The sequence below is a fragment of the Eulemur rufifrons genome, chromosome 15 (genome assembly GCF_041146395.1).
Source record: "Eulemur rufifrons isolate Redbay chromosome 15, OSU_ERuf_1, whole genome shotgun sequence".
Lineage (NCBI taxonomy): Eukaryota > Metazoa > Chordata > Mammalia > Primates > Lemuridae > Eulemur > Eulemur rufifrons.
Genome location: NC_090997.1, coordinates 2,473,322 through 2,493,819, shown reverse-complemented (window position 1 = coordinate 2,493,819; position 20,498 = coordinate 2,473,322). Strand labels below are relative to the sequence as shown.

At 53.8% G+C, this 20,498-nt stretch overlaps 4 protein-coding genes across 5 annotated transcripts; 2 read left to right on the top strand and 2 right to left on the bottom strand.

Moving 5' to 3' along the window:
* The first annotated feature begins 2,886 nt into the window (after nucleotides 1-2,886).
* Nucleotides 2,887-6,196, top strand: LY6G5C (lymphocyte antigen 6 family member G5C). The gene is made up of 3 exons (XM_069488617.1): nucleotides 2,887-3,007; nucleotides 4,069-4,236; nucleotides 5,974-6,196. The coding sequence occupies exons 1-3, from the start codon at nucleotides 2,887-2,889 to the stop codon at nucleotides 6,129-6,131; spliced, it is 447 nt and encodes a 148-aa protein (XP_069344718.1). The 3' UTR covers nucleotides 6,132-6,196.
* A 2,605-nt stretch (nucleotides 6,197-8,801) lies between these two features.
* On the bottom strand, nucleotides 8,802-10,852 carry LY6G5B (lymphocyte antigen 6 family member G5B). Its single transcript, XM_069487317.1, has 3 exons — nucleotides 10,249-10,852; nucleotides 9,984-10,112; nucleotides 8,802-9,695 (listed from the first exon to the last, which is right to left on the bottom strand). Exons 1-3 carry the CDS (start codon nucleotides 10,370-10,372, stop codon nucleotides 9,295-9,297), a joined length of 654 nt encoding a protein of 217 aa, XP_069343418.1. The 5' UTR covers nucleotides 10,373-10,852; the 3' UTR covers nucleotides 8,802-9,294.
* Nucleotides 10,853-11,158: 306 nt separating this feature from the next.
* On the bottom strand, nucleotides 11,159-15,469 carry CSNK2B (casein kinase 2 beta). The gene is made up of 7 exons (XM_069487315.1): nucleotides 15,342-15,469; nucleotides 14,648-14,730; nucleotides 13,532-13,634; nucleotides 12,840-12,955; nucleotides 12,320-12,395; nucleotides 11,988-12,177; nucleotides 11,159-11,391 (listed from the first exon to the last, which is right to left on the bottom strand). Exons 2-7 carry the CDS (start codon nucleotides 14,717-14,719, stop codon nucleotides 11,301-11,303), a joined length of 648 nt encoding a protein of 215 aa, XP_069343416.1. The 5' UTR covers nucleotides 14,720-14,730; nucleotides 15,342-15,469; the 3' UTR covers nucleotides 11,159-11,300.
* A 248-nt stretch (nucleotides 15,470-15,717) lies between these two features.
* Nucleotides 15,718-19,778, top strand: GPANK1 (G-patch domain and ankyrin repeats 1). 2 transcript variants are annotated; one of them, XM_069487773.1, is made up of 3 exons: nucleotides 15,718-16,658; nucleotides 17,375-18,110; nucleotides 19,213-19,778. In XM_069487773.1, exons 2-3 carry the CDS (start codon nucleotides 17,479-17,481, stop codon nucleotides 19,655-19,657), a joined length of 1,077 nt encoding a protein of 358 aa, XP_069343874.1. In that variant the 5' UTR covers nucleotides 15,718-16,658; nucleotides 17,375-17,478; the 3' UTR covers nucleotides 19,658-19,778. The 2 variants fall into 2 exon arrangements, with proteins under 2 accessions (XP_069343874.1, XP_069343873.1); XM_069487772.1 differs by having other exon boundaries at nucleotides 15,718-16,715.
* Nucleotides 19,779-20,498: the final 720 nt, after the last annotated feature.

Below are 20,498 nucleotides of genomic sequence, written 5' to 3'. Positions count from 1 at the left end.
GGCCTTATCCTACCCTACCTCATTGACCCAGGCTCCGCCCTGCACTGCTCCCAGGGTGAGTTGCTCCACTAGGCTCTGGGCTGCTTGTTTGGGTTGAGGGTTTGCTGCACGCCCCTGGGAGGGGCATGTGTTCTCCCGCACAGCTGTCACAAGTGGGAGCGCGCACCGAAGCGTGGGGCAGCGGAGCGTGGAGGGCCCAGGAGGGTGGAGGACCCAGGCGTCAGGGATAGCCAGATCCCCCACCCACCCATCCAATCAACAAGCCACCCCGGCTCCCTCACGAACCTAATTGAATATAAGGTTAACCTAAGTGAATATAAGTCATTCACTTATATTCAGGTAAAGACCCCCCGCATAAGGGCCAGGCGAGGTGGCTCACGCCTGTAATCCTAGCACTCTGAGAGCCTCAGGCGGGCGGATCGTTTGAGCTCAGGAGTTCGAGACCAGCCTGAGCAAGAGCGAGACCCCCATCTCTACTAAAAATAGAAAGAAATGATCTGGACAGCTAAAATTATATATATAGAAAAAACTTAGCCGGGCATGGTGGCACATGCCCCTAATCCCAGCTACTCGGGAGGCTGAGGCAGGAGGATCGCTTGAGCCTAGGAGTTTGAGGTTGCTGTGAGCTAGGCTGATGCCACAGCACTCTAGCCCGGGCAACAGAGTGAGACTGTTTTAAAAAAAAAAAAAAAAAAAAAAGACCCTCATCTGGTTCCTCTCCAGTCTCTGGCGGCTGCCCCCGCAGAACTTGGCCCTCGTCCAGCCATCATCTGTAGGCCGCCCCTCATCTGCCTCCACTAACTCGGTGTTTGGTCTCAGGCCCCACCTCCTTTGTTTCGTCACTCGGGGGCTTACCCCCAGGTAGCCATTGCCCCGAGGGAGGGGCCCTCAGCAGAGATACCGCCATCCGCTGCCGTCACCATGGCGACTGTTGCAACGCCCCGCCTCTTCACCCGAGGAAAGCCACCGCTGAACCCGTCACCATGGAAACGAACTCTTTGGCGCCTTCGCGCGCACTGGCCTCGCCCTGCTGTGTGGACAGGGGCGGAGCGAAACGAAGTAAGGGCGGGATTAATGACTTTGAGACCACGCCCCCTCCCAAGAAGGCCCCACCCCGTGCGTAGTACTGCCCCTGTCTTCCTTCCTGGCTGCTCTTCGGCGGGGCGGGGCGGGGCGGGGCGGGGGAAGGGGCTCCCGGGCTTCTCAGGGTGACCCGCTCCGGGAGCTCCTTCTCGCCTAGCCCCAGCCCCCGGCCTTTCAGTTGCGGTTACATCCGAGCGAGGGGTTCAGAGGACGCTGTAAGGTCCCCTCCGCTTTTCCTTTGCCCTCTATCGCTGTGCAGTCACTCATTCAGCAGACATTTATGCAGGTGCCAGGCGCTCCTCCCCAGGTCTCCGTTACTCTGGCTTTTCTCTAATACAATTTTAAAGTTTCATTCATTTCTCAGGCTCTTGGGGGGCGCACTATGGCGTGCGTTTTCTTCTCCTGTTTCTTCCTTCCCGATGTCTTCCTTGGCGGGCCTCTCCCGTCCGTTTCTCCTCGTCTTCCCACTCCTCCAACTACCCAAGACCCGATGATTCTTGGACAGTTTGGGCGGTAGCAGGGAGCCCGACTTCAGGGCCGCGCCCCGAACCTCCAGACGGGAAATTAGAACAGGTGGTGTCGTTCCTGGACGCCGAGGACCTTCCATCGCCCAACGACCCTAAAAGTAAAAACTCTGAGTCTCTGGGATTCTGCCACTGACCTGGCGAGGTGGGGACGGAGCAGGCGAGGCGGGGAAGCCCAGCGGGTCCCCAGCGCGGGGACCGGGCGCCTGTGGCCCAGGGCTCCGAATCCGCTGGGAGCGATGGCGGCACTACAGCGCCACCTGCCGGGTGTCCGCCGGGGCCCGACGCTGAGGTCCGTAGTGCGGATCGCGCTTCCCAGGTTTCCTGCGGAGACCAGCGGAGCGAGGCGGGGGCCGCCCCCGCGTCCTCCCGGAGCTCTGAGGAGCAGTCAGGCGCGGAGAGCGAACGCGCAGCGCCAGGTCCCGTGGGCGCCGGAGGTCAGACCACTGGCTCGCAGCTGGGCGTAGGCGGGGCAAGAGAAAAGGGGATGGGGTGGAGGAAGGCGCTGGGTTCCGGAACCCCAACGGGCACCCGCTGAGTACGGGTAGGTGGGATTCAGGTGTCCTCGCTTTTGGATGTCTGACAGCACCACCTCTTTCCCATCTTGGAAAATGGTCCCACTAATCATGCTTTTGTGCAAGCCTGACCCCTTCCCTCACTCTGCGTTCAGCTAACACCAAACGTGTCTAGTCTTTCTTCTAATGTATGTCAGACCGTCGCCAGGCCGCAGAGTCCTCGCCTCTCTTCTGCTAGGTCAGGCCGCCATCTTGTGACCGGACTCAGGAACAGCTTCCTATTTCCCGGCCTCCACTCCTAACCCTTTTATTCTCCAGCGTACAGCACGGTAATCTTTTACAAACAGAAATCTGATCATGTTATTCCTGTGCTGAGATCCCTTTGGCCAGTGGTTTCCACCGTCCGGGTGCTCCTGCCAGTTTGCCCTCCCCCCGGTCATTGCTTGTTGACTTGCCTCCCCCACTAGACTGTATGTACCCTGTGCGGGGACTGTGTGCACTGTTGTATTCCCAACACCTGATGCAGGGACTGAATAAACGTCTGTCGAATGACCATGAAAGAAATTTCCCCCTCGTTCTCCTTTGCTGGTCCTCTGCCCCCAAGCCAGGATGTTATCCCCCAGAGTGGTTGTGGGTGAGGACACTCTGTCCCTCTGGCTGCTCTGGCACTGATTTTCACCCTGTACTGGTGTTGCCTCTCCCCTTCCTCTTGGCTAACCTCTCTTCCACCAATATAAGCCCAAACTAGAGGCCAGTGGGCAGTCATGTGTTTCATGGCAGGCCCTGCAGGGAGCTGGAGTCTGGAGCCCCTGGGCCCCCGCAGAACCCTCCAAGGCCTGTACGTGGTCCTCCTAATAGTGCTGGTCATGATGAGCTTGGTGTTTGGTAAGTGGCTCCAAGGGGTCAGAAGGGTCTCCTGGCCTGCTGGATGGAGAAACCCACAGACACCAAGCGTTTGGGTACATCTTCCCAAGATGCTCAGGTAAACCCAGGCAGGAGGAAAGATGGGATGGGTAGGTTTAGTGGGAAAATGTCTGGGGACTGCTAATGGACTGATGTTCACCCTGAGGGAGATTTCTAGCGACCACCCCAGGTCTATCTCACTCCACAGCAGTGACCTGAATGGAGATACTGAAGGGATCTTCTCCAAATCTGAGGGCAACAGCATAGGGAGGGTTGGGGAGCATGCTAGATGACAGAACCAGAACCCATAGGGTGGAACAAGACTGAATCCAGCTGGTATCCTCCTCACTTGGCTGCAAAGCACCATCTACAGAGAAACAGGACTCACAGTGTTGAGAATTTGCCTCTGCCTCACACCAAGTGCTCTGCTGGGTCTGGGGGTTCATTAATATGTGGTCTGGGCCTAGGGCCAGAGGAAGAGGGAGATGTATAAGCATGCAGTTGGGGAGGGAAGAGGAGAATGGGGGCTTTGGTGGACAAAGTTTAATGAGTCTGTCCAGCATAGGATCACCAAAATCAAAGAATGCAGCCCCTGGCTGCGTGAAGTCTCCTGTCTACACGAAGCAGAGACCCTTTCTGTCCTGTGATGCACTCTTTTTACTTTTGAATATTATAGATTAAGAAAAGCATGTTCAAAAGAGAGTCCAGGAGGGTGCGGGATTGCCCTAACAGGGCTGCCCAGGGCTGGAATGGGCTGCCTCAGCCTAAGCTTTGAAGTTAGAGGCTTGCAGAGTGCTGGGCAGATGTTAGCCCCTCAAATACTTGTTGAATGAATGAATGAGTGAATTAATTAACGAGTTCCTCATCTCTGGTGATATAAGAGCAGAGAAGGGAGATTTTAATGAGGACCAAACTTCTGATGACCTGGCTTTGAAGAATTGGTGACTTCATGGTTTTCTGAGTTGGGGAGGTGGGGAGGGAACAGCGGCGCTGACCAGCCTGGAATCAGGTGGGGGTGGGGTCAGTGCTTCTCTGTATTCTAGGTAAGCTTGTTCCTGTCAATCAGGAGCCCCCTCAACCACATCAGTTCCCCAAATACCTGCGCTGCTATCGATGCCTCTTGGAGACCGAGGAGTTGGGGTGCCTCCTGGGGTCTGACATCTGCCTCACCCCGGCTGGCAGCAGCTGCATCACGCTCCACATAAAAAACAGTAAGCGGCCTTCTCCCGCCACGCACCCACCCTCTCCCGAACTGCACCTCTCCCAGCCTCCTAAGCTGCACCCCAAGTCTTGTTCCCACAACCCTCAGACACTATCCCATCCTTGTCTCTCTTTCCTTTCCTTCAGAGCCTGTCTCCACCTTTACCCCCTTCCCTCCTCAGCTCGTCGCTGACTGGCTTCCACCCTCTCACAGTGAGGCGACGCTTGACCTCTGCAGACACCTGGCCTGTCCTCAAGCTGCCCGCGCCCCCATCTGTCAGTGCAGTTCCTGCCGGTGTCGCTGTCCTGCATCTTCCGCTGCGTCTTCAGTCTCCTTCGCTGAGTCTTGCTTTATTCTCCCTGATGCTTGGCGGCTCACGGTAACCAAGGTTTTGTCCTGAGCCGTCTTCCTACATCACACACTCTCCCCCGAGGATTTTTATCTGCTTCCCTGGCTTCCACCAGCAGCCACATACTGCTTCCTCCTGAATCTGAATGTTGCACCAACCACTCTCCTCATGTCCAATCATCCACTGGACATCTCTGTCTCATTTTCAACTTGCCAAAAATTGACTTCATTTCCTCCTTCCTCATACCTGCTCTTCCACCTGATCGCCTGCGTGTTTAAAGTTCACGAAAACATAACACAATACATGCCAGGCATTGTTCTAAACATTTGCAATCCTCTGAGGCAAGCATTATTATTACCTTCATTTGGCAGATGAGGAAACAGGTGCAGAAAGGTCTTGCCCGAGTTTCACAGAAGCGGAGCTAGACTTGGTGGTGGCTCCAGAGATGGTGCTCTCAAAAACTAGTGCATGAAGCTGCCTTCATTCAGATCCTTTCATTAGACTTTTAAAATAGCTGATGGTTTGAATTTCAAAGTATATAATACAAGGTATCAAAGCAAAGTCTCCCTTCCCCTCCTGCCACAATTCACCTGGCTGCCGTGCGCATATAACCAACCACTTTTTACTTTTTGGGCTATACTTCCTGCGATCATTTTTGCGCACTCCACCGTACGCAAGTATACTGTTTACTCTTTTCTCACCTCTTCCCCACCGCCAAACAGCAGACCACTGTGAGCACTGTTCTGCTTGCTTTTGAAACTTAGCAGTTAGGGGAACTAATGTTTCCATGTCAGTTTGTAAGGAGCTTCCTTGTCCTGTTGACCTGCTGCACGGTGCTCCATGGCAAGGGCATGTCAGAGCTGACTTCATCCCACCATTACTGGGCATTTAAGTTACTTCTAATTTTTTATTCTCTCAAGCAGGGCAGCCGTGAACATCCCTCTACATAACTTATTGGGACATGGGCACAAAGATTTTTTTCCTCCTCTAATATATATAATAGCAGCAGATATATTATTCTTTTACTTTTGGTCTAGAAAATAAATGACAAACATCTCCTTTTTGCAATCCAACCTTCAAAATATTTCCTCAATTTTTTCTTGCACGGTTCCACATGCTGGTTCTCCCCACTTGGCTTTGTAAGTCCTAACTCCCCCTCCAACCATGGACATTTCAAATGGTTCTGTCCCTGCTGCCTTCCCCTTGGAACTTCTGCGGAGTTCCATGGCCAGTAACTCACCGGGCACTCCACTCCCCATCCTTGCCCAATTCTAGGAATCTTTTCTTTTTCTTTTTCTTTTTATTGGTCCAGGGCAGGCTGCGGGGAGTGAGGGGAGGAGAGGGTTTGGGGCTCTGCCCTGGGACCTCCATGTCACCGGTGCTTGTGGTTCCCCCCAGGCAGCGGTTCTGATGTCATGGTGAGCGACTGCCGCAGCAAGGAGCAGATGAGTGATTGTTCATACACCCGCACGTCCCCAGTGTTTGGCTTCTGGATATTCTCTCAATGCTGCTTTCTGGATTTCTGCAATGACCCTCAAAACAGAGCACTCTTATAGTCCTTAGAACAACTGCGGAGACCTTGGGGTAAAATTCCACGTTTCTGGCATTCTCCTGACTTCTACCTGGGCTCCGCCAGGACAACTTCCAGTCCCTCATACCAGCCCCCTCTGCCTCCCTCGTCACTGGACCCGAGTCTTACCTCTCTTCCTCTTGGTTGACACCCTTCAACACCCCAATTCCCAGTCTGTCTCCCTTTGCCCCAACCCAGGCTCCCTCTTTTGCCCCAAGTCCCCAGGTATTCCTTCAAAATAAACTGGTGTGCATACTGGTTTGTCTCTCTCTTCTGGTGGAGGTGGAGGCTGAGGGAGGTGGGCCTGACTGCCCCATCGTGGGGGCAGGTAAGGGCTCCCAGCTCTGCTGAGCTCTGCTTCTGCCCGGCCTTGGCATTTGACTCAGCTCTAGGCACAAAAAGGTGAAGAGGAAGTGGAAACCCTGCAGTGGTGAAGGCCAGGTTAGTGGGCATCCTTGGAAGTGCTGTGGGACCAGAGCTGCGCGGGGCCTGGAGGGAGGTCCAGAGGGCTGTGTTGGCGGGAGGGGGCTGCGGAAGGATCAAGCCCAGGGAGGAAGGGGTGGGCAAGAGGCCACTCTGGAGGAGACGTTAGACCTGGTGGAGCCCTTGTCTCTGATTCCCGGGCTCACCTTCCCTCTTCAAGCACCTTGGCAAGTCACTCCTCAATTTCAAGCCAGGTTCCTCAGCCTCTGAGCCTGTCTTTCGGTTTGACCTGCTAGACCTGTATAACCTTGGGCGTTCCTCTGTCTTGCTCATCAGAGGTCATGGGGAAAGGTGGACCTAGCAAAGTGAGGGGGAACATTTGTAACTCTTTAAACCTCCAACTACCTCATGACCTAAAAATTAACGTTGGTTTGGTGTCTTCTGTCAGAATACGGGCCACAGAGATGTTATATTATGCGTGCAAAACGTTGTGTAGGTAGGGGTATATGTTGCGTAATGCCATTTCCATCCAGCACACAGACAAACTCACCTGAGCTGCCCCAAGTCAGGACAGTGGCTACCCCTGAGAGTTGAGAGGAGTGCCTGGGAAGGGGCAAGAAGGCAGCTTTGGGTGCTGATAACGCAGGTGTGTAGTTTACAAAAGTCCATCTCATGATATGTGCAAGTTCCTGAATGTTTTGCCAAAAAGGTTTGAAAATAGCCTGGCTGGGTGCAGCAGCACGCATCTGTACTCCCAGACACTTAGGAGACTGAGGCTGGAGGACTGCTTGAGGCTGGGAGTTCAAGGCCAGTCAGGACAACACAACTAGACCCTGTCTCTAAAAATAAAGAGGACAAAAAATTGTGTGCATTTGACTCTAAGAAACATGTATTTTTTAAGGGGTGGGGAGGAAGGCTGTAACTTCACCTGTGTATACACATTGACATGTGTTTTCTATGAGGTGCTACCCCTACTTGACAGGTGGCTAAAGTGAGGCTGAGACTGACTTACCCAAGTGGCAAAGGAGCTGGGATTGCCCCCCACCCCTCACGCCCAGCCATAAAGCTCTTCTGCTTTCCAGAAAAAGGTTTCTAACCCCAGCAACAGGCTGCAAGACTCGGAAGGGCAGACACCTGGCTGCACTCATCCAGGAGTCCTGGCGCTCAGCACTGGGCCTGGCTGAGTATGTGTCTAGTGTTTATTGAATATATAGGAAAGGATGAGTTGTATCCAGCACTGCTACACAATTGCAATTTTTCAAAAGTAAAATAGTAAAAATGAAAATCCAAATATTGCAGCCCCAGCTGGGCCCTCTTGCTCCTCAACCTGGACCCCCACGGGGGGAGGGGGGAGTCCTGGGTGCCAGGGTCCTTGAGAACTAGGGACCAGCAGGAGACCAGGTCCCTCAGTACCAGGTGACTTTGGGATGCAGGTCTTGGCTCCTGGGTCTTTCTGGTTTAAAGTTTTCTCTTTTCTCTTAGGTGAAAAAACTTGGCATCAGCAGGGTTTAACTTTCTAGGTTTTGTACCGTGTGTTTATGGTTGGGAGGAGTCACAGTCCTCATGCTTTGATGTCTAGGTCAGCAGAGGGTGGGGAAGGATGTGGGCCCTTTGGAGCAGGCGCTCAGGAAGGCACAAGGCCAAATGGAGTGGGCAAGGCTCTGCAATCCTGTTTGAATCCCACACCCAATCAACTCTCTAACCTGTTTATACCTGTCCACATCTGGGCCTGACCCCATAAACAATGTGACACAGATTTAGCCCAGTCCCAGTTTATTGTGGAGGAAAACGGGGGATGTGGGGCAGAGCAGGACAGACTCCCCTCTCCTCTCACCAGACCCCTATGGAGGTGGGTGTCAGGACACAGTGAGGTGAAATGGGGCTGAGGAGGCCAGAGACTGTAATAAGAGAGGACACAAGGCAGGAGACCAGGCCAGGGGAGGGGATGGTGGAGACAGTCAGGCAGGGACACCAGGCTGCCAACTCAGGAAATATACACAGAAGTCTACCCCTCATCCTTCTTGCTGCAAGTTCAGTCTGGTACCAGATCTTTTTTTTTTTTTTTTTTTGAGACAGTCTTGCTTTGTTCCCGGGCTAGAGTGAGTGCCATGGTGTCAGCCTAGCTCACAGCAACTCCTGGGCTTAAGCGATCCTACCGCCTCAGCCTCCCGAGTAGCTGGGACTACAGGCATGCACCACCATGCCCGGCTAATTTTTTCTATATATATTTTAGTTGGCCAGATAATTTCTTTCTATTTTTAGTAGAGACGGGGTCTCGCTCTTGCTCAGGCTGGTCTCGAACTCCTGACCTTGAGCGATCCACCCGCCTCGGCCTCCCAGAGTGCTAGGATTACAGGCGTGAGCCACCGCGCCCGGCCTGGTACCAGATCTTAAGAGGTAGATCTTAACAGAAGTGGCAGGTGACCAGATTGAGAGGGGATGATGAACACTCAGATAATGGGAAAGAGATGAGGAAATCACTGTGCCTTTCCCAGGTCAGCCTGGGCAGAATCCACACTTGAGACTCTTTTCTAGGAGGAGGAACAGCACCAGGGTTCAGGGGAGGGAGTTAAACCAAAGCCATATAGATGCTGGAGCACAAAGGAGGGAGGCCTAAGCAATCACAGGGACCAAAGAATGTGGGTGTTCTCAGAGAGGGCAGTGCAGGATGCTGGGATGTTAGGGAGGGATGCTAGAACGGGGTGCAATCTGGGAAGAGTAAGGCGTCAGAGTCCAGCCTGGGGAAGAACCAAAAGTCCCGAACTGTTGAGGAACAAGTACATGTGGCGCAGGGCAGCAATGGACAAGCCCAGGTTCAGGGGTAGGGTGGCCAGGGGGTCCAGGGCTTCAGGCTCCTTCCCAGCATGGAAGCTGGGGAGGGGCAGTGAGAGGTTGAGGGCCTGGTAGAACCACTGGATCTGGGAGTCAGACAGAGGCGAGGTCAGGGACTTGTCAGAGGGCCCAGGCAGGAAGCTCTGGAGCTGGGGGCTGGACCAGGAGTTGCAGTAATCGTACTGGCAGCACTGGGCCTGATACCAGTACTCTGAGAAGTAGGTGTTACGTTTCTCTTGGCAGCGGTAGGAATTGTGCTGTCCACAGCCGCGGACATTGAAGCGAACCTTGATATCTGAAGGAGAGGGGACAGGTAATAACCCTGCTAATGGCCTCCCGCGGTCCCCAAACATGGCACGCCTGCCACTGACTCTCCTCATCCCTTACCCAGACCTGGTTTCTACCCCAGACTCCTTCAGAAGAGGCTAGAAAAATTAGCTCAGCTGGTTCCCCAGAACCCCAACCCCTCCCTCCAAGATCCTTCTCTCTTCTTGTACGGCAGGCCCCGAGGAGCCCTCATCTGTGAAAGGAGATCACGCCATAGGCTGCCCCACCAGCAGGCCCTCCCTGGGACTTTACTCACCATAATAGATGGAGATCACCATGCACGGGGAGGAGCTGCCGACGGTGCACTTCTCCGAGCCCGAAATGCATCCTACAGAAGGGTCTTCTAAGAGGCAGAAGTGGCAGGTCCGGATGTCAGGAGCAGGAGCTGGGGAGGCAAAGGAATGGGAGCACTGGCCCACTCCTAAATCCCAAGCCCCGTAGGAACCCCCGAAGGCCTAGGTCCACCCCCTCCCTGGACTCAGACACCCCTTCCACCCTGCCCCTGGGCCCCACTTACTTACCCTTTCCCACCGTGAAGCCCACCATGACCAGCACACCTATAAGCACACGGGCTTCTGTGATGGAATTCCGGGGAGGAGAGCAGTTCCTGGGGGATGCCCTGAAACCCCGCGTTCCCATGACCATGATCCTTAATCCGAGCTCCAGGGTGGTTTCGACAGGCAGCCTGAGCAGGAGCTGCTGTGAGTGCAGAGCTATATTCCTGCCTGGGGCAGGAAGTTATTACCTTGGCAGGAGGGACGGCGTGTCCTCACCCACAAGGTCTGGTTCCTGAGTGTGGGTGCCATGGCCCAGACAGGGGTAACACCAGGGCACCACCTGGGTTTTACCCCGTTGTCTACCTTTGTCCTGCATGCCCCTTGACGACCTATTTCCTCTCCTCGAGTCCATAGATTAGTGTCTATCTCTGCCACCATCTGTTGTCCTCTCCCTGCAATAGGACCAGTCCCCATTGTGCTGGGATAAGCTCAGGGAACCAAATGTCCACATCCTTCTGCGGGGAGCTCAGCAGGGGGCACACAGACACCACTGGGCCTGTGTCCCTCTCTCCACCCCTTACAGTTGTTTACTTTAGGACTATTTTCCCTTTAAAACCAAAACTGGAAGATAGCGTTGCTAATGAAGACCCTTAAAATATTAATATAAACAGACAGTCGTAGGTACTTACAGAGAACAATTATTTAGTCTGTGAATCCTGATTTTTCTCTTTTCCTTCTGACCTTGCACTTCCCCACACCCAGTCGTAGGAATTCTGCCTGCTTTATACTAAAAACATCACCCAAATCCACCAGACACAAATCCATCCTGTTTTTCAACGTGGGGAGGGAGGGTGGGCCGAGCCATGAGGGCCCTTGGGGTCCAGCACACCACCACCTTCCCTTCCCCAACCACAAGCAGCCGCAGACTAGCTCACAGCCTTTTCTTCCACTTTATTTCATATTCCCACCAAAAACAGGACTCCTTTAATTTAAACTAAAAACGATAGAGGGTTCCTGAAAGGGTGGCAGCAAAGGAAACAAGGTGTCAAAGACTGAGGGACAGGTAGAGTGGGCAATCAGCGAATCGTCTTGACCGGGCTCTTGAAGTTGCTGGCGGCTTGGAGCTGCAGCTGGTAGGCCATTGGATGGATCTTGAAACCGTAGAGCCTGGGCAGGGACGGCGGTCGGAGAGGCAGCAGTGTCAGTCCCACCCAGGCCCTGCCAGTGGCCTGCATTCCCACCATCCCACCCAGCTCCTCCATGGCCTGCTCAGAGCTTAAGGGCAGTGGTTTCCAACCTATTCGCTCAGGAATATTTGGAAACTTATCTTAAACATCCATTAAAACCCAAATACTGGATACCAGGAGATATGCACCAGTATCTGTTTCAATATAAAACCGAACCTTTCTACCCCACACCAGGGTAAAAACGATGCTCTGGGGAGATGAACGAGGCCTAACCTGTGGCTCTGAGGATCCCAGGATGGTTGACAATAAGAACTATTACTTAAATGGTGCTTCAAGCACCATACAGTCTAAAGAACCCACACATCTAAAGACGCTTTGTCAGGCGAGTATTGTCATCATCCTTATTTTATGAGAAAACTGAAGCACAAATAACTTTCCCACAGTCACTCAGAAGGAAGACGCCCTAGCTTTGAGAAAAGCAGGCCTTAAGAAAGGGCCACGTTCTGTCCTCCCTTCTCTCTGGGGGACCTTGGGCCTTTCCTTTGACCCTTAATTAACTCCGTCCCTGCTCCCCACCTGGGCACAAACTGGTTGGCGGGTCGCTTGGGTCGGTACTCGGGATGCACCATGAAGAGCATGTGAGGGAAACCAGTGCCGAAGTAGGCGCCATCCGTGTGATGGTGCCTCGATGACTTGGGTGTGTACACATCCATGCACTTGGGGCAGTAGAGCTTCACCATGGCCTCGCCAGGGATGTCCGAAAGGCCTGGGAGACAGCCAGACTCAGCAGGCAGGCACCCCTCAACCCCGCCCAACCCCCCCAGGACTCAGGCGCCAACTTGCTGAGCCCCACCTACTTTCCAGAAGACCGCCACACAGTGCCGTCCTCTCCCTTCCTCAACACTCACCGATCGGAAGCATTGGCTGGTTCTCACAGTACACACGCGGACAGTAGCCAAAGTCTCCCTGCTGGTACTTTTCCAGCTGAGGTGAATAAAAAGGAAGCAGTTGGCAGGTAGGTGTGAAGAGAAAAGACAACTCCCTCCTCAGCCCAACCCATGTCACTCTGTACCCTACTTTTGTCACCTCTGTCCAGAGGCCCCTTCTTTGGCCCAAATGGACCCTCAGACTCCTCTGCTGCCTTTCCTCCAGTTAGGCGGGCTACAGACCGTTGGAGCCATTCACTATTTGTTCCTCGAAGAAGAGGCAGTCTGTAACAACTCCCTGTCCAGGGTCACATCTCCCTCCCTGAAAACACCCCCTTCAGGATGACCCCCAATCGGGATTCAATTCCCAGGCCCAGGGTCTGGGGTTCCTCCCCTCTTCTCAGCTAGACTCCTTGACGGCGTTGAAACGTGACTTCTTGCTGCAGGAGTCTCTGTTTCCCTCACTGCCGTCAGGAGACGAGTGAGAGCACAGAAGCCTCACCATCTGGGCGATGCCACGGTTGGTGAGGATGTAGCGGGCGTGGATCAATCCATAAAGCATCTCAGCTGCCTGCTCAATCAGGTCACTCTGGTTGGGGTTGTCTTCAAGCTCTTCATCTGAAACACGGCCCAGCCAAATGCAACCACTTATTTTTCAGCTTTCCTATGTGCCCTGCCCACCCCTGGGGGCTGCAGCTACTATTTGCTCAGCACCCATCTTTGAGCCTCACCCCATCTACCATCTGGGCACGTGACCCAGAAACCTGGGCCTCTGACCCTTCCATCAGCCCAAGGCAGCTCTGCCTTTTCTCGACCCCTCTTCAGCCTCTGCTCTCTTCTCTCCCTCCCAACACGTAAATGCAAGGATCTCAATGCAGAAGGTAGAGCTCTAGACTGCAAGGTGCAAGGCAGGAGAAAGAGACAGTAAACGAGACCCAAGAGGAAACTGGCATTGTGGAACACAGCTGAATTACAGATTCAGAAAGTGTGGAACAAGTGACATAAGTCACAAAACTAGACAAGAGCCAGGTGGGGGATCAAAAGAAACCATGGGATTTTGGGTTAAGGTAGTCACAGAAGCAAAGGAAACTTAAAAATTCAAGAATCAAGTGAATAGCAGTTTGAAGAGGGGGGAAAAAAAGTGTGCACACACACACACACACACACACGGCCCCAGCCCTCAGCATGTCTCACCAGGCTCCAGGTCCAAGATCATGTCTAGAGCTTGTCGATAGTGAGGCACCTGCTCATTGAGTCCAGTGAGATTAAATTTGTCCTGAATGTAGTCTTCATCCACCTGTCAGGACATGGAAGTCAAGAGGGAACCCAAATCGAAACCCCCAGCTTTGAACATGGGCAAGATGCTCTAACTGAAGCCTTGTCCTCAACACAACTGTATCCATTTCCCTGGTTTCCCACTCCCAACTCAGCAGGAGTACTTTAGTCTCTCTCCTCGGTTCACCTATACTCCCTCCATAAGAGCTTTGGCTTTTCTACAGATAAGCAGATACAGCAATCTTCTTCTTGAGAGAAATACTCTTTCCAAGATCCCTGTTCCTACTCCTGCCCTCCATCTCTAGGAACCAGTTTTGTCCTCTCCGTAGGGACAGCTGGCTCTCTGTGGAAGGTAGAAGCTCAACAGCTTGGTTGCTAAAGGCAGTTGGAATCCCTCACATTAACACACAGCTTTGGCCGGGCGCAGTGGCTCACGCCTGTAATCCTAGCACTCTGGGAGGCCGAGGCAGGAGGATGGCTTAGAGGTCAGGAGTTTGAGACCAGCCTGAGCAAGAACTAGACCCCATCTCTACTGAAAATAGAAAAATTAGCCAGGCATGGTGGTACACACCTGTAGTCCCAGCTACTCGGGAGGCTAAGGCAGGAGGATCACTTGAGCTTAGGAGTTGGAGATTGCTGTGAGCTAGGGCACTCTACCCTGGGCAACAGAGCGAGGCTGTGTCTCAAAAACAAACAAAAGCACAGCTTTGCACATAACAAAACATCTTAACATGTGGTATGTCAATTCTCCTAACAGACACCTGAGATAGGTACCAGTGCCACTCCAGTAATAAAAAGAAGACACAAATTGACTAGTCCAGTGTTATATTGCTAGAGGGTGGGAGGGTTGGGATTTGAGCCCTGGTTTTGCTGTTTCATCACAGGTTAGTGGGGGGTTATTGAGGGAACCCTTCCTTTACAGGAAGGAGTTTCCATGTAGCATGTAAGACAAATGTGTAGAGGATGAATACGGAAGAGAACATCTGGCCAGAGAATAGGTGGAGCTAGCAAGTAGGGAGTTTGAAGAGAACTCACTTCACAGAAGAATTCATTGCCACGGAGCCCACAGAACCAGGAAATCCAGGACACCTCCTCTGAGCTGCTCATCTTCACGTCAGCTGGGAAAAAAAGAGTGTAAGTGAAGCCCAAGCACTCCCTCCCTGCCTCTGATATCCTCCCTCCTCCCACACTGCCCTCCAACCATGGAAGAATTTGGGGCCACCCTTTCTTAAAGGATCCCAGGCTCTAAAGCACCCCTCTTCAGCTCCTCTTATTTACACCTCAGCCCCTTTTCTCTGAAGTTAGAAATTCTTCGGGGGTCTCACCACTTGTGCCAGGCCCAAGTCCCAACCCTGCCATCTGCAGTCCTGCCCACATCCCTGGCGCTTCTGAAGGCCAGGCCCCTCTCCCCTGTGTCAACTCCGGCAGGGTCCTCGGCTCAGGCTCCCTGCAACTGCAGGCTCTGCATGTCCCCGGAACCTTTCCCAAGGGTTTCGAAGTTTACCATTCCCAAGCAAGAGCTGGGCCCCTCCTTTTCTCACGACCTGGGGGTAGCCGTCAGGTACCTTTCACAGGAGTCTCCACATCCCGCCTCAACCCATCAGGCCACCCCTCCCTCTCCGATGCCCGACCAGGTCTCTTCCTTCCCCGCCCCCACATCAAAGCGCGAAGACCCCATGTGCCGCGCCCAGCGACAAGGGACTCGGCGCGGCGACGACCTCAGACTCACCGGCTGGACGGGGACCGGGACTGGGGTGGGGGAGGGGAGTTGCTACTTCAAGGAACAGCTGCGACCGCTAGAGTTCAGGCCGCGGACCCGACAGCGGCAGGCGAAGTGGGGTGGGGGTAGTGGAAATTGGAGAGGGCGGGGAAGGGCGCAACACGCAAGCGCCAAGGGTCGGGCGCCGCGGTGAACGCTGGGATGTGGGGTCCCCGGTAGGGAGAGAAACTGGTGAAACGACGGAAAAGCGAACTACGAATCCCAGGATGGCCCGCGCATGACCCTGGTGCCGCGAGGCCTCGGAGGACGGCGCCTGGGACGGGGCGCAACGAGGCCCCACCGGAAGCGGAAGCCAAGTTTAGCGCTCGGGGACGGGGAGCTTGGGAAAGATAGTAGAGTGCTCACTGGACCAAGGGGCCGTGAGGGGGCGGGGAAAGGAGCGCTCCGGGACGGATGTCTCCCTGCAGCTTCCCTCACGCCGTTCCCATCTGGTCCTGGCGCAGCGCTGCTGCCCAGGGTCTAACCCCATCCCCGGCCAGTCCACTGGGTCCTTATCGTCTGTCGAGCCCCTGGTCCGACTCAGGCCCGCCACCGGAGACCACGACGTAGCCCATGTTTCACCCCGGCCCCAGCCCGGGCCTCCTTAGGCGGGAGGTGCGGCTGGGCTCCGTGCTGAGACCTGGACTGGATGTGCTGGGCTGAGCTTAAGCGGTGTGAAAATCGGAACGGCCCAATGCGCTAACCTGAGGTGGCGCCAGCCATTCTGCTGCTCGTCCCCTTGCACTTCTCCATTTCCTTTTAGGCTCTAAGTGTAACCTTCGAACCGTGGTCAGGGTAACGGTGAGGGGTAGCGTGACGTTATTTCACTTAACAGCTTCTCGGCATTCCACAGGTTTCCTTCCGCCTCCTCAGGGCCTTTCTTAACCCAGAGAGTGGTTTCCCAGCTCCAGAAAATGAGTTTGGAGCGGGGGCCACGTTGAGGAAGGCGAAGGGCATTGTGGGGGCGTTATGTAAAAGTAGGATCCCAACTGACAGACCCTTCCTGGTGCTCGCGCTGCCTGGGCACGCGGTGCTTCCGCCTATGCTATAGGAAAGGTTCCAGGGCGGGAAACTGAACTCGGCGCCGTGCGCGCGCCTGCGCGCTCAAGTAATGTGGGTGGTGAGTTTTTTTTTTTGTTGTTGTTGTTGCCACGCATGCGTCTTCCTGCCGTCAAGCTGTTTCAGTGTGTCAACTGTCTTGATTGGAATAGCGTCATTTTACCGTGCGGAAGCTACAAAGTAACGCAAACGGAAGCCTGTCTCCGAAATCTTCCGGAGAAGTGTCACGTCTGTTTTTGTTTAGGAAGAGGAAACCCCGAAATGGGATCGAGGAAGATTTAAAAGGTCAGGCTGATTTTTCTTTCTTTCTTCTTTTTCTTTTTTTTGAGACGGAGTCTCACTCTCTTGCCCGGGCTAGAGTGAGTGCCGTGGCGTCAGCCTAGCTCACAGCAACCTCCAACTCCTGGGCTCAAGCGATCCTCCTGCCTCAGCCTCCCAAGTAGCTGGGACTACAGGCATGCACCACCATGCCCGGCTAATTTTTCTATATATATTTTTAGCTGTCCAGCTAATTTCTTTCTATTTTTAGTAGAGACGGGGTCTCGCTCTTGCTCAGGCTGGTCTCGAACTCCTGAGCTCAAACGATCCGCCCGCCTCGGCCTGCCAGAGTGCTAGGATTACAGGCGTGAGCCACTGCGCCCGGCCCAGGCTCATTTTTCTTAATTGTATGTCTTAGGGGGTGGGAAAGTGGTTTCAGAGAGAGGCTGGTATTATTTATTGTTGGTGGGGTTTGGGGTGGGGGCGGAACGCGGGACCTCTGAACAACTGTCTCATGGAGTTTTCTTTAATAACTTTTATTAGGGGGCAGGGGCGGTTACTGTAGGGTTCTGTGTTTTTACACATGACCTCTGGCCCTTGCGCTGTGCAGCGTCCTAGGTGGTGGGGTCACTTTGGGGGCGAGAGGGTGTTTTTGACTCTCAGACTACTTTTCCTCATCCCAACAGGTTCTTAGAGGCGGCTTTGGTCACTGCAAGGGTCAAGAGGGGCTTGGCTTGCTTGTCTCATCCTCCTCTTGCCTAGTCTCCTTTTCTCAGTTCTCCCAAAAGCCATGTCCAGACCCTCCCTCATCAGCTTCACCCCAGCCACCGACCCTAGTGACCTCTGGAAGGATGGGCAACAGCAGCCACAGCCTGAGGAGCCAGAGCCCACCCTGGATGGAGCTGCAGCCCGAGCTTTCTATGAGGCCCTGATTGGGGATGAGACCAGTGCCCCTGAGCCCCGGAGATCTCAGCCTGCACCTGAACCTGCCAGGGAAAGAAAGAGGAAGAAAAGAAGAATGATGAGGGAGGCTACAGCAGAAACAGTGGCAGCAGGAACATCAAGACGACATGGACACAGAAGATCCCTTGAGGCCGAGGATAGGATGACCCAGTGCATACTGAGGGCAGCCCAGGAGGGGGACCTGGCAGAACTTCGAAGACTGTTGGAGCCCCATGAGGCAGGGGGAGCTGGGGGGAATATCAACGCTCGGGATGCCTTCTGGTGGACCCCCCTGATGTGTGCTGCCCGAGCAGGCCAGGGAGCAGCTGTGAGCTATCTTCTGGGCCGTGGGGCTGCCTGGGTAGGGGTCTGTGAGCTTGGTGGCAGGGATGCTGCTCAGCTGGCTGAAGAAGCTGGCTTCCCCGAGGTGGCCCAAATGGTCAGGGAAAGCCATGGAGAGACAAGGAGCCCAGAGAACCGGTGAGGAGAAACCTTAGCTCATACCCATCTTTCAATATAGTCTGCCCTTCCTAGCCACTCCATGCCAGAGGTCCCAGAACAGAGCTGAAGGGTTCTCTCTTCATCCTCCAGTGTGGGCTGATAAGGTAGTATAGTTGAGTGGTTATGAACGTGAGCTCCTTGGGTTTAAATCCTGATTGTATTTGGGCAAAAATTTGTCTACGTGTCACAGTTTCCTCATCTTAGAAATGAGGGTAATAGGCCGGGCGTTGTGGCTCACGCCTGTAACCCTAACACTTTGGGAGGCCGAGGCTAGAGGATCACTTGAGCCCAGGAGTTTGAGGTTGCTGTGAGCTAGGCTAACACCACGGCACTCTACTCAGGGCAACAGAGTGAGACTCTGTCTCAAAATAAATAAATAAAAAATAAAAAGGAACGGTAATAACAACTTTTTCATAGGGCTGTTTTTAGGATTCATTAGGTTAGTGTATATAAAATGCTAGAACAGTGCTTACCATATAGTATGCACTATAAATGTTAGCTATAGTCATTATTATTACTTTTTTTTTTTTTTTTTTTTTTGAGACAGAGTCTCGCTTTGTTGCCCGGGCTAGAGTGAGTGCCGTGGCGTCAGCCTAGCTCATAGCAACCTCAAACTCCTGGGCTTAAGCGATCCTACTGCCTCAGCCTCCCGAGTAGCTGGGACTACAGGCATGCGCCACCATGCCCGGCTAATTTTTTTTGTATATATATATTTCAGTTGTCCATATAATTTCTTTCTATTTTTAGTAGAGACGAGGTCTCACTCTTGCTCAGGCTGGTCTCGAACTCCTGACCTCGAGCGATCCACCCGCCTCGGCCTCCCAGAGTGCTAGGATTACAGGCGTGAGCCACCGCGCCCGGCCTATTATTACTTTTATTCCTCCTCTGCCAGAGAGCTTGTGAAGCCTGGTTACCATCTCTTCTCTCAACTATTCCCCTCACTGTTAAGTGGGGAGGGGCAGTTTGTTCCTTAGCAGAAAAGCTAGAAGGCTCCTGTCCTACCCTGCCAGCACCCTCTGAGGCCTTAACTCTTCCCCTTTCCCTTCCCCTGCCCTTAACCCTTTTTCTTCTTTCTCTGCAGGTCTCCGTCTCCTTCCCCCCAGTACTGTGAGACCTGTGACACCCACTTTCAAGATTCCAACCACCGCACATCCACTGCTCACCTGTTGTCATTGTCTAAGGGTCCCTGGCTCTCCCACCTTCCCCTTGGGGTGCCCACCTCCAGCCCAGGCTTTAAGCTGCTGCTGAAGGGAGGCTGGGAGCCAGGAATGGGGCTAGGACCCCGGGGCGAGGGCCGTGCCAACCCCATCCCCACTGTCCTCAAGAGGGACCAAGAAGGATTAGGCTACAGATCAGCACCCCAGCCCCGAGTCACACACTTCCCAGCTTGGGATACCCGGGCTGTGGCTGGGAGAGAGAGAGCCCCTCGGGTGGCAACACTGAGCCGGAGGGAAGAGAGACAGCGAGAGGAGAAGGACAGGGCCTGGGAGCGGGATCTGAGGACTTACATGAACCTTGAGTTCTGAGCGTGGTGAAATCTGATGACCCTGGTTTGCTGCTGAAGTCTGAACTTGGGTCTCTGACTCCTACCTCCTGGGATCTGCCCAAGTGCAGACCCTCATGTTTTGGTCAGTAGGCTCTGTTTTTGGGAGAGGGCGGAGAGTTGAAAAATAAATCACCCTTCTCTCTCTCTTGTGGTTTATTCACTTTTCTGGAAGCTGTTTTGAAGAAACCAAACATAAGTCTGGGTGCCACATGCAGGTACCACCTGAGCCAGAAGAGGCAGCCTTTCCAGGTGGCATGATAGGGTCTCCTCCCTGCCAGTCTGGGTTCACTTTCAGGTCCCACCCCCTGCTGGGAGTGCCCCGCTTGTTCTTTCAACCCTCCCCCGCCCCCACACACACAACCAGGAATTGCCCAGCTCCATGGGAGTCTCACCTCCCCCAGGAAGAGTCCCCTCACCACTCCAGCAATTCAGTCACTGATTTCACAAATGTTAGTTTATATACTACGTGCTAGGAATACCAATAAAAGACATTCCCAACCCTCAGGGAGCTCACAGCTGGAGAGGGACACAGCTTTGTGATCAAATGTGAGAGGAAGTCAGGGAAGGCCCTCAGGGATGGTAAGAGTGGGTAGGGTCTTGCTGAAGGAAGTCAGTGTGGTAGGAGGGCCTGAGATTATCCAGCCTATAGGCTGTTAGTTGAGCCGGGACCAGAACTCTGGCCTCCCAAATCTAAACTTTAAGTCGAGGTTCATTTCGCCTATTTGTCTATGCTTTTCTTTCCCACGCTTCCCCACCCCCAACTCTGGTGCTAAGCACATGGAGAGCTCACTGTGGTGAAATCCAGTAAGTAAAGTCCGCAG

Excerpts from the sequence above, each read along its gene's own strand:
- CSNK2B (XM_069487315.1), bottom strand. The coding sequence starts at position 14,719 with ATGAGCAGCTCAGAGGAGGTGTCCTGGATTTCCTGGTTCTGTGGGCTC. Across the intron at positions 12,956-13,531 it reads GATCTTGGACCTGGAGCCTG|ATGAAGAGCTTGAAGACAAC; the intron begins GTGAGACATGCT and ends GCCGTGTTTCAG. Across the intron at positions 12,178-12,319 it reads CCAGCCAATGCTTCCGATCG|GCCTTTCGGACATCCCTGGC; the intron begins GTGAGTGTTGAG and ends GCTGTCTCCCAG.
- LY6G5B (XM_069487317.1), bottom strand. The coding sequence starts at position 10,372 with ATGGTCATGGGAACGCGGGGTTTCAGGGCATCCCCCAGGAACTGCTCT. Across the intron at positions 10,113-10,248 it reads GGGCTTCACGGTGGGAAAGG|CTCCTGCTCCTGACATCCGG; the intron begins GTAAGTAAGTGG and ends TTGCCTCCCCAG. Across the intron at positions 9,696-9,983 it reads GGTGATCTCCATCTATTATG|ATATCAAGGTTCGCTTCAAT; the intron begins GTGAGTAAAGTC and ends CCTCTCCTTCAG.
- LY6G5C (XM_069488617.1), top strand. The coding sequence starts at position 2,887 with ATGTGTTTCATGGCAGGCCCTGCAGGGAGCTGGAGTCTGGAGCCCCTG. Across the intron at positions 3,008-4,068 it reads CATGATGAGCTTGGTGTTTG|GTAAGCTTGTTCCTGTCAAT; the intron begins GTAAGTGGCTCC and ends TCTGTATTCTAG. Across the intron at positions 4,237-5,973 it reads CACGCTCCACATAAAAAACA|GCAGCGGTTCTGATGTCATG; the intron begins GTAAGCGGCCTT and ends GGTTCCCCCCAG.
- GPANK1 (XM_069487773.1), top strand. The coding sequence starts at position 17,479 with ATGTCCAGACCCTCCCTCATCAGCTTCACCCCAGCCACCGACCCTAGT. Across the intron at positions 18,111-19,212 it reads ACAAGGAGCCCAGAGAACCG|GTCTCCGTCTCCTTCCCCCC; the intron begins GTGAGGAGAAAC and ends CTTTCTCTGCAG.